This window comes from Gobius niger (assembly GCF_951799975.1).
Source record: "Gobius niger genome assembly, chromosome: 14".
Taxonomy (NCBI): domain Eukaryota; kingdom Metazoa; phylum Chordata; class Actinopteri; order Gobiiformes; family Gobiidae; genus Gobius; species Gobius niger.
The window spans coordinates 22,442,416-22,456,892 of record NC_136865.1 but is presented as its reverse complement, the minus strand read 5'-3'; the positions used below and the strand labels follow the sequence as shown (position 1 = coordinate 22,456,892).

At 40.2% G+C, this 14,477-nt stretch overlaps 3 protein-coding genes across 4 annotated transcripts in view; 1 reads left to right on the top strand and 2 right to left on the bottom strand.

The window, feature by feature from the left end:
- pkhd1l1.1 (PKHD1 like 1, tandem duplicate 1) overlaps nucleotides 1-8,640 on the bottom strand; it is a gene marked incomplete at both ends in the record, with an annotated part of 55,526 nt that extends 46,886 nt beyond the window's left edge. The window contains 13 exons of the mRNA XM_079570402.1: nucleotides 472-631; nucleotides 712-800; nucleotides 1,770-2,035; nucleotides 4,262-4,354; nucleotides 6,395-6,508; nucleotides 6,682-6,758; nucleotides 7,107-7,160; nucleotides 7,276-7,369; nucleotides 7,466-7,523; nucleotides 7,926-8,034; nucleotides 8,155-8,305; nucleotides 8,373-8,450; nucleotides 8,529-8,640. Of these exons, the coding sequence (XP_079426528.1) occupies nucleotides 472-631; nucleotides 712-800; nucleotides 1,770-2,035; nucleotides 4,262-4,354; nucleotides 6,395-6,508; nucleotides 6,682-6,758; nucleotides 7,107-7,160; nucleotides 7,276-7,369; nucleotides 7,466-7,523; nucleotides 7,926-8,034; nucleotides 8,155-8,305; nucleotides 8,373-8,450; nucleotides 8,529-8,640 (1,455 nt within the window). The remainder of the gene's footprint in view (nucleotides 1-471; nucleotides 632-711; nucleotides 801-1,769; nucleotides 2,036-4,261; nucleotides 4,355-6,394; nucleotides 6,509-6,681; nucleotides 6,759-7,106; nucleotides 7,161-7,275; nucleotides 7,370-7,465; nucleotides 7,524-7,925; nucleotides 8,035-8,154; nucleotides 8,306-8,372; nucleotides 8,451-8,528) is intronic.
- Nucleotides 8,641-11,722: 3,082 nt separating this feature from the next.
- On the bottom strand, nucleotides 11,723-12,827 carry LOC306973986 (transcription and mRNA export factor ENY2-2). 2 transcript variants are annotated; one of them, XM_079571097.1, is made up of 5 exons: nucleotides 12,777-12,811; nucleotides 12,625-12,721; nucleotides 12,415-12,485; nucleotides 12,268-12,342; nucleotides 11,723-11,977 (listed from the first exon to the last, which is right to left on the bottom strand). In XM_079571097.1, the coding sequence occupies exons 2-5, from the start codon at nucleotides 12,690-12,692 to the stop codon at nucleotides 11,901-11,903; spliced, it is 291 nt and encodes a 96-aa protein (XP_079427223.1). In that variant the 5' UTR covers nucleotides 12,693-12,721; nucleotides 12,777-12,811; the 3' UTR covers nucleotides 11,723-11,900. The 2 variants fall into 2 exon arrangements, with proteins under 2 accessions (XP_079427223.1, XP_079427222.1); XM_079571096.1 differs by having other exon boundaries at nucleotides 11,724-11,977; nucleotides 12,625-12,699; nucleotides 12,777-12,827.
- Nucleotides 12,828-13,071: 244 nt separating this feature from the next.
- The window catches only part of nudcd1 (NudC domain containing 1), a 53,956-nt gene continuing 52,550 nt past the window's right edge, over nucleotides 13,072-14,477 (top strand). Inside the window, exons 1-2 of the mRNA XM_079570950.1 lie at nucleotides 13,072-13,268; nucleotides 13,610-13,764. Of these exons, the coding sequence (XP_079427076.1) occupies nucleotides 13,154-13,268; nucleotides 13,610-13,764 (270 nt within the window). The 5' untranslated portion in view covers nucleotides 13,072-13,153. The remainder of the gene's footprint in view (nucleotides 13,269-13,609; nucleotides 13,765-14,477) is intronic.

Below are 14,477 nucleotides of genomic sequence, written 5' to 3'. Positions count from 1 at the left end.
ATTCACTGATATTTTTATATTGCTCTTACGGTGGTGATTATGGAAAGAAAAGGAAACGTGTAAAGGAAAACCCACCTGTACCTTCATTCATTCAGCTGGGAGCTAAAAGGGGAACTATATTGTAAGGCGTAATAGCACATTAGGAGCTCGTCAACGTCCACGCAGTAAAGATTAATTTTGTGTAACTAGACTTGGATTGTGTAACTACTCATGTAACCGTATTTAAATAAGGGAAACGTGGAAGAGCTTGGTCACTTCTAACTTCACCCCCGTTTGAGTCCATAGGAATATGCTACGAGAGGCTAAATGCTAACAACATCTTTGGTCTTTTTGCGGGACTGAGCGCACGCACAAAGACCAGACAGGTACACTTCAACTCGTCTAAGCTCAGGTAAGAACATTATCTCAGTATGGAAAAACGGTGGCCTGTTCCTTTAAGTAAAACTAAGCTTGTGTGAAAATGCCACTGACCACTTGTTCGTCTTCAACGTCGTATTCAGCAACGAGCGTCTGAACTTCATTGACTGCGTTGGACGTCTGAGCCTCGTTAAAGAAGCTGTTCTCCATGAGCATGGCCAAGTTAAAAGAAGCTACACCGTAATATTCTTGCTGGAGAATTTCAATGTAGTAGCTAAAAATGATAAAATGTTGTTAAAATTATACCAATGTTTGTGTTTTTTTTTTTGTTGCCACACAGTCAGCTGAACTTACGGTTTTCCTTTCTCCAGAAACAGACTTTCAGACTGTTGAGAATCCTCTGTAAAAGGTTTAATATATCTCTCCTGGAAAGCAATTTTCTTCTGCAAAGAACAGACAGAAGTTAGACATACAAAAAACATTTCAACACAACAAAATAGAAAATAATAAACTGAATCAGACCAGGTAAAGGCCTTATATAACTCCAGAAACAACACCAACATTCACTGGATTGACAAAAACGCAAGAGTAAAGAGTGACGAAAACGAGACAAAAACACTATAAAAAAGCCAAAAAAAAAAAAAAAAAAAAGCAACAATAACATAACAACAAAAGGGAAAAACGCTTCAAAAAAGTGACGAAACCGCGCCAACAACATAACAACTGAGTTACAATCAGTTTTCTTTCAAATGAGGCAGAAGAAGAAGATATTTATTTATATAGCGCCTTTCACAGACATATAGTCACAAAGCGCTTTACATGAGACAATTGTACATTCACTCCATACTCGGTGGTGGTAAACTACGTTTGTAGCTTCAGTTTCCCCTGGGGGAGACTGTCAGAAGCGCTTTCGCGACTGCACACGCCACACACTCACACACATCATTCATCCTGGCCTATTGTGCATGTTTTTAGTGGTAGGGGAAACCGGAGTACCCGGAGGAAACCTACGCAGACACGGGGAGAACATGCAAACTCCACACAGAAAGGCCCCGTCCAGGTGGGAATCGAACCCGGAGCTTCTAGCTGTGAAGCGGGAGCACTAACCGCTGCGCTACCGTGCGGCGTTACACTGTTGCTCTCCAGTCTAGGAGCTTTTAGATTTGGGTAAAGCCGAACAGGAGACAAAGCTCTCAGTTAAGGCGGGAGGTGAGAGTTCAACCTATTGTGGATTTGGAGTTGCCCATGTGTTCTGAATGCTCAAAAGTTGGAACTGAATTACTTTAACTTTATTCTAAATTCTAAAAAGGAAATCCCAATACTAAGAGCACTGTCCAAAAGCCTGATTAAATTATAAAACCATACATGTTCATTGTTCGTACATAATTCTAAACACGGTGTGGCGTTTGTACCTTATGTTCGGGCCGGCTGGAGTTGCTCATGTACAGGTTACAGCGGTCGTCACAGTGCAGGTGCAGGATGTAGGTCCCGGTGTCCGGAGGCACCAGGAAGCCCCGGGTCCTGGTGGTGAACAGGTCGTATTCATTGGGGACTCTGAAAGGCATGGAGTCCACCCACTGCCTCCAGTATCCCGTGGTGTTCTCGTTGTACGTCCAGATGTCCTCGAGGGAGTCAGGTCTGGATTTGTTCCACAGCTCCATAATCAGACCTCTGCTCCCTGAGTGGCGTTAAAATAAGAGACATGAGGGAACAACGACATCATAACGCCAGGGCACTTTGTGAGTTAAAGTTTAGATTAGATTAGATTAAACTTTGTTGTCCCTTGCGGGAAATTTGTCTTGGGCTCACCGCTGCTTGCTGAATTGGACAACATTACATACAAACATGGATACATACAGTACACTACAGCACATGCAGCCCTATGCATCTAACAGACTTCAAAGTAGTGTGGCTGGCATTACACTGGAGAAAGTACAGCCAAAACCACAATACACGTGTGGAGACAGCTTAAAAACAATTTAGTATAAAAGACATTAATGACAGTCAGTAATGTCCGACTTGTTCAAAAGACTCACCGATGTAGGGAAAAAGAAAGCTTAAAGCGGTTGTTCTTATATATAAACGCCCTGAACCGCCTGCCAGAGGGGAGAACCTCACATTCCCCATTCAGTACGTGGCCTGGGTTTAGGGCTAATCTGTCGCAAATGTTCTTTAAAGATGGGTTTTCGGTTTTTCCAATCACTTTCATTGCATTTTTCATAAGTCTTTCAAGTTTAGCTTTGCTTTGAACAGTGAGAGACCCAAACCAGACTGCCATCCCATACCTGATGACACTCTCCAGCACAGAATTGTAAAAACATAACATGATTTTAGTGCTCACTCCGAACAGTCTGAGCCATCTTAAAAAGTGTAGTCTCTGAGAGAGCTTGGAGCACAAGTAGTCCAGATGAGTGTTCCATTTCATACAACTGTCAACAAGTCTCCACCTGTTCGATCGCCCTGCCATTTATCTGCACTGGTTCATGAGTTCATGACCAAACAACATTTCTTTGGTTTTGACCACATTTAGAGAAAGATGATGGTCCTCAGACCAAGACTTGAAAATGTCAACCTCTTTAAAGTGCTCTTATGGACAGTCTCCAGCCTTCAGTAGGCTTATAATGATAGTGTCATCAGAGAATTTCAAAATCTTGTTACTTGGCAGTAATCTTGTTGTAGACGTTTTTGCCTCGCATTCATGAAGCAGCAACTAATGATACAATCTGGCACCCACAAAACAATAGACAGTTTTAGAACAAGTTGAAGTGGGTGGTTTCATTACTCCTTCTACTGGATTGGAATAGTCTTTAAGTGAAACAACAAAAAATAGATAACAACTTTTATCTACGATGGGAAAACCCACAAACAGCACCAACTACAACTCAAATCTACATCTGAAATAAATAGGTACTATAGCTGTGTTTATTCCAGATTTAACCTGTAATCCAAGCACATTTTCCCCAGTTTTGACATTACCCACATCTAAAAGCTTCTTGACAAAAGCGTGTCAAAATAGCAACAAAGGCAAGAAGAAAACAAGGATGAAAACAGAAAAGTGACAACAATGCAATGAAAAAGATTAGTTTTGTAGATCTTAGCCTTTAAATGAGGTGTTACAAGAAGCTTTTAGATTCAGGTAAAGCTGAACTGTAGAAAATGCACTTGGTTAAGGTGTGAGGTAAGAGGTTAATTGTCTTGGACTTGACCAGACCTGTATCTCCAAAGAATACTTCATTATTAAAGTCGTAGTCATGCTGGCACGATCTTCTGTTTGATTTAATTAATGTCTAATCTTATCAGACTTTCGGCCGCCTGTATCAAAGCATCCGTGTGATGGACGTCATACCTGTCCGGTGCGTGATCCTCCCTCTGAACTCCTGCAGTGTTACATTCAAAGACAACTCAGTATTATCCTGTCACAGTACACTGCACATCAAAGCCCAGAGCCTTCATGCTCAGTGACAGCGTGATCGCACCAGATCAATGCTTTTATGACAACACAACAACAAGAGTGTTTAAAATTCCTCACTGTTGATCACGTAGCGGGATAATGACTAAGAAATGTGTTGAGAAACACTGACATTGTGTTCATTGACATGTGACAAAGAGGAGCCGGTTTTCAGTGTGGACGGAAATGTGACAAAATAATGGACATTTTGAAAAATCCAGACTACTTGAATATTCTTCACAATAGGTTTGGGCAAAGAACGTTATTGCCTAATATGTTTGCAAACTCTAATCCTGATCATATATGGTATGTATTTTCACAAGGAATATACAAAGAAAAAAACAAAAGCTCCTTAACTCACTACATTTGCTCCATTTAAAAGCAGATCGATTTCTGTACAATGTGGTCACTGTGTCTAAAACCCAGCGATCAAAAGCAAAAGAAGATTTTTCTCACCGACTCCACTCTCCGCGTGTTCGTTTGGCTGCCACTCTGGTGTTTTGATTTTGATTTTGTCATCTGCAACATGAAGGATCTCACAAGGCAAACCTAGAAAACACCACCACAGCTGTTTTAGTTGTTGAAGGGACAATACAGAGTTTAAAAATGTTAAAAATTAAGTATTTTCCTCTCCTTACATGTTCTAGCCATGTCCTAATGTGTAGAATGAGCTCAGACCTGTTCACCACAACTGCCTCTAAAATCCTGCACTGTCACTCAAAACGGTGTTAATTCGGGTCCGAAAGTGCTGTTGTGCATGAGCTTAAAGGGATATTTCAGGATTTTTGACACAGGGCCTCATTTCCTAGTTATAATATCCAGAGTGTTGCTGATTTCTGGAGACATTTTCTTTGTAATTCATGCAGTTCTTATGTTTGAAGAGTTTCATGGTGCTAGGCTAATGCAAGGCTTGCACATTTCTATGGTATCAGCTAGCCTGGAGTCTGACACACTCCACAGAGCACCTGAGGCAAATCATTTACAACACCAGCCGAACTCTGGATAACTAGGAAATGAGGCCCTATGTCAAAAATACTGAAATATCCCTTTAATATAGAAGCTGCAGTTACGCATAAGACCTGAGGTGGCAGTAGTGAGTATAAAATGACGAACTTGCACCTTGCTCCTTTAATGAAAAGAAATGCAAAGGCAAGATATTTCGCTTTAAAAATAGTTTAGTTGAGCATAATTCCCTTTATTGATGTTGTGTTGTTAACCACAGTGAACACTATTTAATCAACATGTAAGTACAGGTCTTTAAAATGCCTGTTTGTTAAAGATGCTTGAATGTGCATAATCACTGTAATTACGTGCAAATGATAAGATGCCTAAACTGACCGAACCACAATAAGCAACATTGTGTAGATTAGATCATTCACAGATATCAAATGTACTGTGACTTCAGGTTCAACAGACCGGTGTAATTGTGTCATTGTCATCGCCTTTGTGTTCACTGTCTCTGCTCATTCTCATGTGTGCGAGGTAAAACAACACGAGTGGATGTCCTTTGTTTAGAAGTGGAGAGCACGTATTCTGCCTGACTGACAAGGATAATCGCTGTTCCGTGACTTCACTTGGGACAGCAGAACAATGCACTGTGCACAATGACGGTGTGCATGAAGATAACATGTTGGAAAACACGTAGCGTGAAACCAAAAAGACACCTCACTTTTTCAATGTTGCCGTATAAAATGGTAGATGTGCTCCCTCTTTATAGATCACATTGGGACTTTGTATAGTCGAGTGTGTAAATCTACCACACAGTAGAGTTGGTTGCATCTCTTTTCCCTTCTTTTTACATTGTGATCAGCTAATATTAGACTATGGACAATGTTTGCAAGCTCTTATGTTCAAAATAACACGGCATCCCAAACTCTGTAAAGGCCGCCCACCGTCAAACTTTCTCCCCTAAAATGAAGAGTTTGAAAATAAATCTATATGACAAATGAGACTTTTTACACATAAAACAATGAAGTGAGGCGAGAATTGACATTTTACTTAAAGGGACAGGCCACCATTTTTTACATACTGAGATATGTTCTTGCCTGAGCTTGGACGAGTACGTACCTGTCTGGTCTTTTTGCGAGCCCTCAGTCACGCAAAGCAACCAAAGATGTTGTTAACTTTTGGCCTATCCCAATGTATTCCTATAGCTCCAAACGGGGGTGAAGTTGGAAGCTGTCACTCTCTTCCACGGGCACAAAGACCAGACAGGTAAACTCATGTAAGCTCAGGTAAGAACATATCACAGTGTGGAAGAACTGTGTGCCCTCAGTCACGCAAAATGACAAAAGATGTTGCTAGCATTTGGCTTCTCCCAGCATATTCCTAAAGAAGTTAGAAGCTACCACGCTCTTCCACGGGCCAGACAGGTGCTTATAAACTCGTCTAAGCTCAGGTAAGAACACATCCCAGTATGTAAAAACGGTGGCCTGTTCCTTTAAAAAGAATTGCAAAAAAGAAATAGTAAATCAGCCAATGCCCACATAATCTCAGTATACATTTGTGGGAGACGCTGCATCCAGAAATCCAGAGAAGTTAAGAGACAAGAGATACAAATAAAACAAAATTGAATAAGCTAAATTCTACCTCCGACAAAGATCTGCGCAGGGTGGTCAGTCTGGTCGCCCAAATGTCGTCCATGAACGGTCAGAGTGGTGCCCCCTTTGATGCTGCCCTGGGACGGCGAAACTCCGGTCACCTCTGAATCAAGAAAATGGTCACATTACATCGCTATACACACAACAACAGTGTGCACCTGCGGGATTCGAACCGCCGACCCTCCGATCACAAGGCGACCCGCTCTACTCTCTGTCCTCCCAAAGTGACGCTTGAGTCCCTTATTGAGCAAAGAAATACCATGGGCAGCGACATACCAGCAAACGTCTGGAACATGCTCAGCTTTGTCCCGTCTGACGCAGATGTGATGTACAAATCTTTCTTTGGTGTGCTCCTAAAACGGAAAATTCATAAGCTGGGCACTCATTTCCATTTTCAAATCACATGAAGAATAGACTTTACCTTCCATAGCTACCGTCCACAATGTAACTTATGTTAAGATGTCCTATTCAATGGACAAAAAAAAACATTATTTATTATTGACTTATGCTTATTATTAAGTTGATATTCCAAAATGTGACATAAACTATAGTTACCGATGTAGGTTCCTGTGATTCTGCCGGCCATGTAACCCCACCAGGAGTTTTCATTATCCAGTTTCAAGAGGTACCTTAAGAATGATTACCATAACATTGTGATAACTCCCTTAAAATGTTTCTCTTCCACATCTTAAATGACTTACGGTTCATCTGAATCAGGTTTAAGCAGCTCAAAAGGCATTCCTCCCGCATAGGCTCTGCAAAAGTATTCAAGGGTGACAGTGTATTGTTTTAGGCGTAGGGATGATTAGCTGAAGTAAAATAATATATTCTATCTAGTATCAAACATTGCCATATTCTCTGTGATCATACCTCACAACTTTGACATCGATTTCGTTCGTGCTCCTCACATCACTGTTCCCGAAAGCATCAGTGAACAGCAGTCCTCTCAGGGTCACCACAGTCCCTGGAGAAGAAGGAACGATTGTTGAATTATTATATTTACCTTTAAGTTAAATGGAAAGCATGCGTCCATCTATTTTAACCGCTGTATTGTACTTACCTGGCAAACCACTGATGACATCGATAGATCTTATGTCGGGACTGCGTCTCCACCACACCTAAAGACAAGCATCAATGAAGGTAATTGTTGTTGTACTGGTTACAACAATAAAAAGGATAACACTTAATATGTAATTTGCTCAGAGTATGTTTATATTTTCCTTATATTTAGTCTATTGTCCGACAGAATGAGCCCTGCAATGTGTCTTCGATCCTATGGCTACAGTCTTTGGTCAAAGGCTCACAAATCTAAAACACTCGCCACCAAATTCCCAAGGCCAGTCCCCAATCAAGTCCCATTTAGAGTTAGTGTGGCCAAGTCCCTGATTCCTGGAGTTTCCAAGCTAAATGTTTCCTTGCATTTGCATATAACCCAGGCAGAGTAAGAGAACCTACATACAGTTCTTTTAGTTTAGGGAATAAAAAAGTAAATGAAGAGTAGAACGTAAACACAAACTTACAATGTAAAGACAGGGGTCAGTCCAATATCTGCCGTTACAGATGTTTTCATTGGGAATAAGTTTGCCATCAACGGTGACTCTGAGGTAATACCCTCCATAAGGCATGGGTCTGAGTGAAAAAGAAAAAAGCCATTATAGAAACATAGAAACGTAAATGCCCGTCTGTGTGGGCACATTGACCAGTATTTGTTTATTTGTTCATGGAGTATTTGAATGTGCGTGATCTTACTGGGTGTAGCACATGATCTGGTCTCCATGTGTGGAGTCTCTCTCCACGGGACACGGGAACGACTTTGTGAAGTCGCTTGACACCAGCCACACGCGGTTCCCAAAGTTCTCATCATCTGGGTTGAGCTGAAACTGGGAACCCTGAGCAAAATCTACAGATTTTTTTTGTTTCAGACGCTTGTCGAGGGTTTGCTTAAAAAAGAAATAATGCTTTTATACCTGAGCCTGAAATGGTCAGCCGTGTGGCGCCACCTAAGCTTCCTCTGCCTGGACTAATTCCTGTGATTTTCTGTGAATCTATAAAGAAATACAAGGTGTTTGAAAATGCACTGTGCCAAAATCGCTATTGTTTCAGTTGTTTTCTTATTGACTTACAGCAGGAGCTCAAAAGTGCAGAGAGCAGGGCCACAAGCGAAAGAGGAGACAGCATCCTGCAGGCGTCACGGGAGCCCCCGCCGTCCGCCTTAGATACTGGTAACTGGAGCATAAGTTTGTGTTCAGTAAAAAAGACTTGGTATATGCACAGTACTCATAAAGTTTGGGCAAATAGCTATAATGTTGAATTCAAATTTAACCTATTTTGGAGATAATTCAGAATTCAATGTCGACAACAATTAAAATCTGTGGGGTTATTTGCGAATTTTTCTCTCAAGGTTTTTGTCCCACAGGCCTTACTGGACAGGACGGCTGAAAAGGAGGTGAAGAGCAACAAATGATCAGAGCTGGCGGGATCAAACCCAGGACACTACAAATTTTACATAAATATCCAACAATACAGCAAACTCCTTAGCACTATCACTGAAGTCTTTCAGAAGTAGATTCATTGTTTCATAATCAAAGATTAGAATAAGTTTACAAAAACAAGTTCATAAGGCCAATAACTTTCAAGAGTATTCAAAACATAACCAGACTAAATGATTTGCTATCTAAGAATATAGATCAACAACATAAAGCTTCTTTATTTTAGTGTTGTCATGCTACTGCAAAATAATACTCTCTTGCAAGCTAAATGGGGTGATAAAAGTGCCTCTTCTACATGTCTTAAATGTCTCTCTGCAAGTTTAAAAATAAAGAACCATCATTGTTCATCTGAATTAAAACTATATAAAACTCAAACCCTGGCTACCCACAAAGAGGATGATGAGAAGTGTTTTACCTGTAAAGACTGACCGCCTTGTTACTGCAGTCACTGAAGTCACTGCCCACACTGCCTCAGTGCAGCAGGTGCTCTGGCTTTATATACGGCCGTCCACGCGCACCTGAGGCTGAGGGAGGAGGGACCGGACACGCCCACACTCGGATGGCGCCTGATCCCAGTCTGGACAGGAACGAAGAGCTTATGAGATAAACATGTAAAAGCTAAACTTCATAGCCCCAAATTGTTTAGCATGCGTTGCTAACGTTAGCCTAATGTCGTTTTTGTTCGTTAACCTGTTTATCCATCAGCAAACATAAAGAAGATAGAGGCATTCAACTTACTAACTAACCCTTTCTTCTCTGTCTGTGCTGTAGCAAATAAGAACAGAAATGGAAAAAATCAATATAATGTGTGCTCCTTGTAGTCAACAAAATACCAGTAGGTCAAAACACTAAAGTTATACATGCTTTATAAAAAAAAAAAGTCCAGGCGGAATCTAACTGTGCCAAATTGTGCACGCAAGCAGCCATAAAGGGCCAACTGTCCCCACCCCTAAACTTATTCTTTATTCATTTCCCTGAAGATTTACACACAGATTTGGATGAAACACAAACATTTAAACCAGTTGGATTTTCAATTAGGTAAAAAAAAAAAAAAAAAAAAAAAAAAGCCCAAATGCTTAAGCACACAGTGTCTTTCATTCAGTTGACAGCACTTGTTTTGAAATGTCCAAAACAAAAAGTCTACTGTTTATTGATCGACCTATTCGAAAATTAACTTGAGCACATAGTTTTTTTATTAGCTCAATTGCACATGTGGAAGGGTTTCTCTGATCAAGGTCAACATGGTGACTGAGAGGTCAGTGCTCACACAACCAGGAGGGGTCCTGGGTTTGATTCCCACACAGCGTGGACCTTTATAGAATTCGCCTTTTCAGCTCGGGTCCTCCTGTTTTAGAGTCAGTTGATTAGTAAATGTAATAATAAACACATCATCGATTTATTTATGTATTTTTTGCAAAAGAATGTATGAATGTATAAGAATGTCAATGTATTTTTGCAAAGCTAGTTTCAGCTTTGTGGTTTGTAAACAGCTGCTCTCTCGTGTGTACTTTTAAGGTCAGTCTTTATAGCATGTTACATATGAGTTGGGGGTGTGTGGAGATAAGTTTAAGATGGAAACTACGTCAGTGTTTGTTTAGTGCCTCTGGGTGGAAACTAAAATATGGTTCTTACATACTAGTTGCATGTGAGCATCAGGTTTTTCGTGTTCACAGTATTTTCATGTTTCATATTTTAACAATGAAGGCTATATTTTTAGTTCAAATAGGCCTACTCCAGGGACAGAAAAAAGGAATGCCATTGTTCCTATGTCTGTGAATGTCAAAACGACAATAGTACTTTTAATAACTCTTTAGGTATTCTTTGAGTCAGTGGAGTACATGAGAAAATGTCTGTGTTGTGACAAGATTATTATGAGCAAGACAAGTTCAATATTTTAACACATCTGACAGCGCTCATCCCACATAATTATGCTACATTTAAGGAATAACACACAGCTCAGTGCTACCCTACAATTATAATAGATAAAGTTGTCATATTGACGAACAAATCACAATCACACACACCAATCTGGACTGCTTGCGTGACAGCCAAAAAACATTTCGTTCTCATGTTGCTTAAAGAATGAACTTCTAATTTCAAAGGGACAAACAGGTTCATTTCGTGACAATCCTTTGACACACTTGAGAGGTTAACAATGGGTGAAAAACAATCACAAGACTTTCATCATTTTTGGGAAACGCAACCATCAAAATCTTTTGCATCTTACGAGTAATGCATTTTTACATTGCCCAATTTAAGATTTCAATTGATATTTTCAAATTAATGCTGACAATGAATTTCCATTGGACAGTTGCGTAAACATTTAATAGAGCCAGTGTCATTATACAGGGTTTTTCCCAAATACTATATTTTAATGCCACAAACTCCGAAAGAAATCTGCACATATTTAATTTCTTTAGATTTGCAGATTAAACAGAGGAAAGAGAATTAGACAAAATGGGCAACTTTTGAGCAAAACAATGCGTTCAATTTCAGCCAAAAAGGAAACTGAATATTATAGAAAATAATTTGGTGTTTTCCATTAACTTATACAGTAAAGCTTTTTGAGCAATGTCATACCTTTCCAATCTAATTTAAGGCAATTGAATGACCTTGATTTTGGCAAAATTCATGTAATTACCTTTTTAATGCCCCACTGAAAACCTGAGTTAACAGAATTATGACTATGGGGCAGTGGTTGGTATAAGAATGAAAAGATTTTCATTCAAACAAATATTAGGTAGTTGGTCGAGCGCCTTTGCAAGTACAGCACTTGTTTCATCTTCATATACAAAAGCACAGGTCACCAAAAAAAGTCATGATTTTATTCAATACTTATTCCAAAAATGCAACATAATAAACTCAAGTAATTATGAAAACACTCCGTACAAAAAAACAACAAAAAAACACTTTGACGTGGCTCACAGTGGAGATAAACAATAGGCTTGGGTTGTAAAATCTTGATTTTACAGTGAATACAAAAATGTCTACACAGAGTCCGCCTCTTCACAAGGTGGCGTGTTGAGCTAAAAACGCCCTGATCCTCTGAAGGAGCTCTTTCTTCACACTATCGGGAACCAGTGCTGGAAGAGAAAAAGACAAGGAAAGTGCAATATTGTCATAGAATAATAAAAAACTGTTATCAAACTGAAGCAAAAAAGGTGTTTCTCATAGTACTGGAAGATTAGGGTTAGTGAAAAGCCTCTCATGTTTTCTGCTTTTTGGGCATAAAGTTATTATTAATTATATAGTTTTAGGCATAATGCTGACAACATTTGGACATGGACAATGTTATATAATACTTTACCTTACTGCTTATTTATTGTTGGTCTGCTGTCTGTTTAAGTCATACAAATCAGTCACTGAATATTACCTCTTCCTTTTGGTGTGACTTCTGTAACCAAATCTTCAACTGTAACGTGCTCTAGACCCTTTTCTCTTATCACATCTGAGAAACAAAATGTGTTAAAATGCAGCACGTGATGCCCTTGCAAATAATAACATACAGTCAGTGACCAACCTTTGCAATGTGCCTTTAGCTGATCCTTCCACCCACACTCCACCAGCTTCGCCCGCAGCAGCTCTTTCAACCTGCAATCGCAACCACAGTCGAAATTCACAGCTTGTTATCTTAAGAGTATTTCCCTATTAAATGTATGCCTTGATGAAAAGCTATAATCGCTTTGCCGCAAAAAAAAATAATAAAAAAAAATGAAGAAATAGCACTCACCTCTCACGCTCGCCCATTTCTATTAACTTCTGGTTGATGGCAGCCCTCATCTGGGAGTCTTTGCTCATGGTCTGCCTGAGAACGAAGACAGGCGGACCTAAGAATAGATCAGATGCGAAAATTCAATCACACACACAAGCTTAAACCATTACCTTTGTCGAAGCGGATCAGCTGGGGAGCACTCGGTCCGTTTCGTAAATGTTTCCGTGTGCCCAAATGAAACACGCAAACGTTCCGGGTGATAGCCGTATACGGATTAATATGTAACTATAAACCTAATTTGTTACTATAATAAACAAACATATTGCAAAAAATATGTATACAGAGTGAAATAGACATTGGATGAGAATCTGATATAATCCTGATGCTACAAAAGAAAAACAAAAACTACCTTTCCCATGAACACCCGCGGCTGTGTGGTCCGCCATCAAAACCTTCCGTGTGGGACTCAAACAGGGAAACGTGTGTCATTTGACTTGAAGCATCTTCTTTTTCTTCTGACTACTGTCTTGTTTTCTCAAACCAAGCCATGGCAGCGTCTAACTATTCCCTGAAGGTGAACAGAGAGCTCCTGGACCCGAACTTTGAAAGTTACAGACTGTCTTTGGACGCTATCCCCACGTACACCGTGGAGCTGGATGCCGGTGAGGAGCACAGCAGTTAGCACATAGCTGAAGTTTGACTACAACTTAAGATCAGAAGCCTGATATCTGTGCTATGTTAAAGAGCAGTCATTTTAGATCATCACTGATATGATTTGGCAATGATAATGTTTACAAACTGGTCCTTCACTCACTGTATGGTTGCAAGTTGCAGCTGCAGAATAGTGTGATACAGACTCAGATTTGTTTATTATGCCAAGAGTGATCGTATGTTTGCATGCATTATTGATTGTCATGTGCCACAATGTTGTTATTAGTAAAATAGACTAGGTTTTTTAGATTTTATTTTATTTTCATGTTGTTTGTGTGTGTCTATGTTGCAGCTGTGGAGGAGCTGAAGTTGAAAGACACTCAGTACACTCTGGAACACATGCAGGCGTTTGGGATGTTCAACTACCTGCATTTAGATCCCTGGTACGAAGACAGTGTTCTGTTCGTGGACTCTAAAGGACGAGTGCTTAGTCTCACTGTAACTTTGGTAAGCCCTCTTTGACCTCTTTCTATTATTCTTGTTCATCATGACGCCCAACCAACGCTTAACCAAATGTGAAATCTTGCCCTGAATTGTGTTTGCTCAGTTTTTGAATATTTTTATTAATCACTGGTCCACTTACTTATTCATACCAATTGACAGTTATTAGTTATGACCACTGCAAAATGTCTCAAATGTTTATGACTGCCCATATACAGAGATATTTGTGTAGCGCTTGTGCCTCCCAGACTGGATGGGGGCTTTCTGTGTGGAGTTTGCATGTTCTCTAAGTGCCTGCGTAGGTTTGCTCTGTGTACTTCAGTTTATATGTTATATGGTCGGGACAGTGCAAGTTATTGAACAAGTCACACCGGATTGTAGTCTTAGTTTCCATCCGTCGTCCCCCACTCTCATTCATACTGGCCTATTGTACATGTTTTTAGTGGTAGGAAAACCAGAGTACCCTACGCAGACACGGGGAGAACATGCAAACTCCACACAGAAAGGCCCCGTCCTTGGTGGGAATTGAACCCGGACCTTCTAGCTGTGAAGCACAAGCACTAACCACTGTGCTACCGTGCCACCCAGTTTCCCCTTCAGTTCGACTTTATCCAAATCGAAACTCTTCTTGACTGGAGGGCAACAGTGTAACGCCTCATACAAAAGTGATCGTAACGTTTTTGTCAAGTTATTGTCGTGTTTTTGTCTTGTTTTAGTGG

Bases quoted from the DNA above. Each gene is read 5' to 3' on its own strand.
- LOC306973986 (XM_079571096.1), bottom strand. From the start codon at position 12,692: ATGAGCAAAGACTCCCAGATGAGGGCTGCCATCAACCAGAAGTTAATA. The intron at 12,486-12,624 runs GTGAGTGCTATT...TTGCGATTGCAG, and splicing joins GAAATGGGCGAGCGTGAGAG to GTTGAAAGAGCTGCTGCGGG. The intron at 12,343-12,414 runs GTTGGTCACTGA...TTTGTTTCTCAG, and splicing joins GCTAAAGGCACATTGCAAAG to ATGTGATAAGAGAAAAGGGT.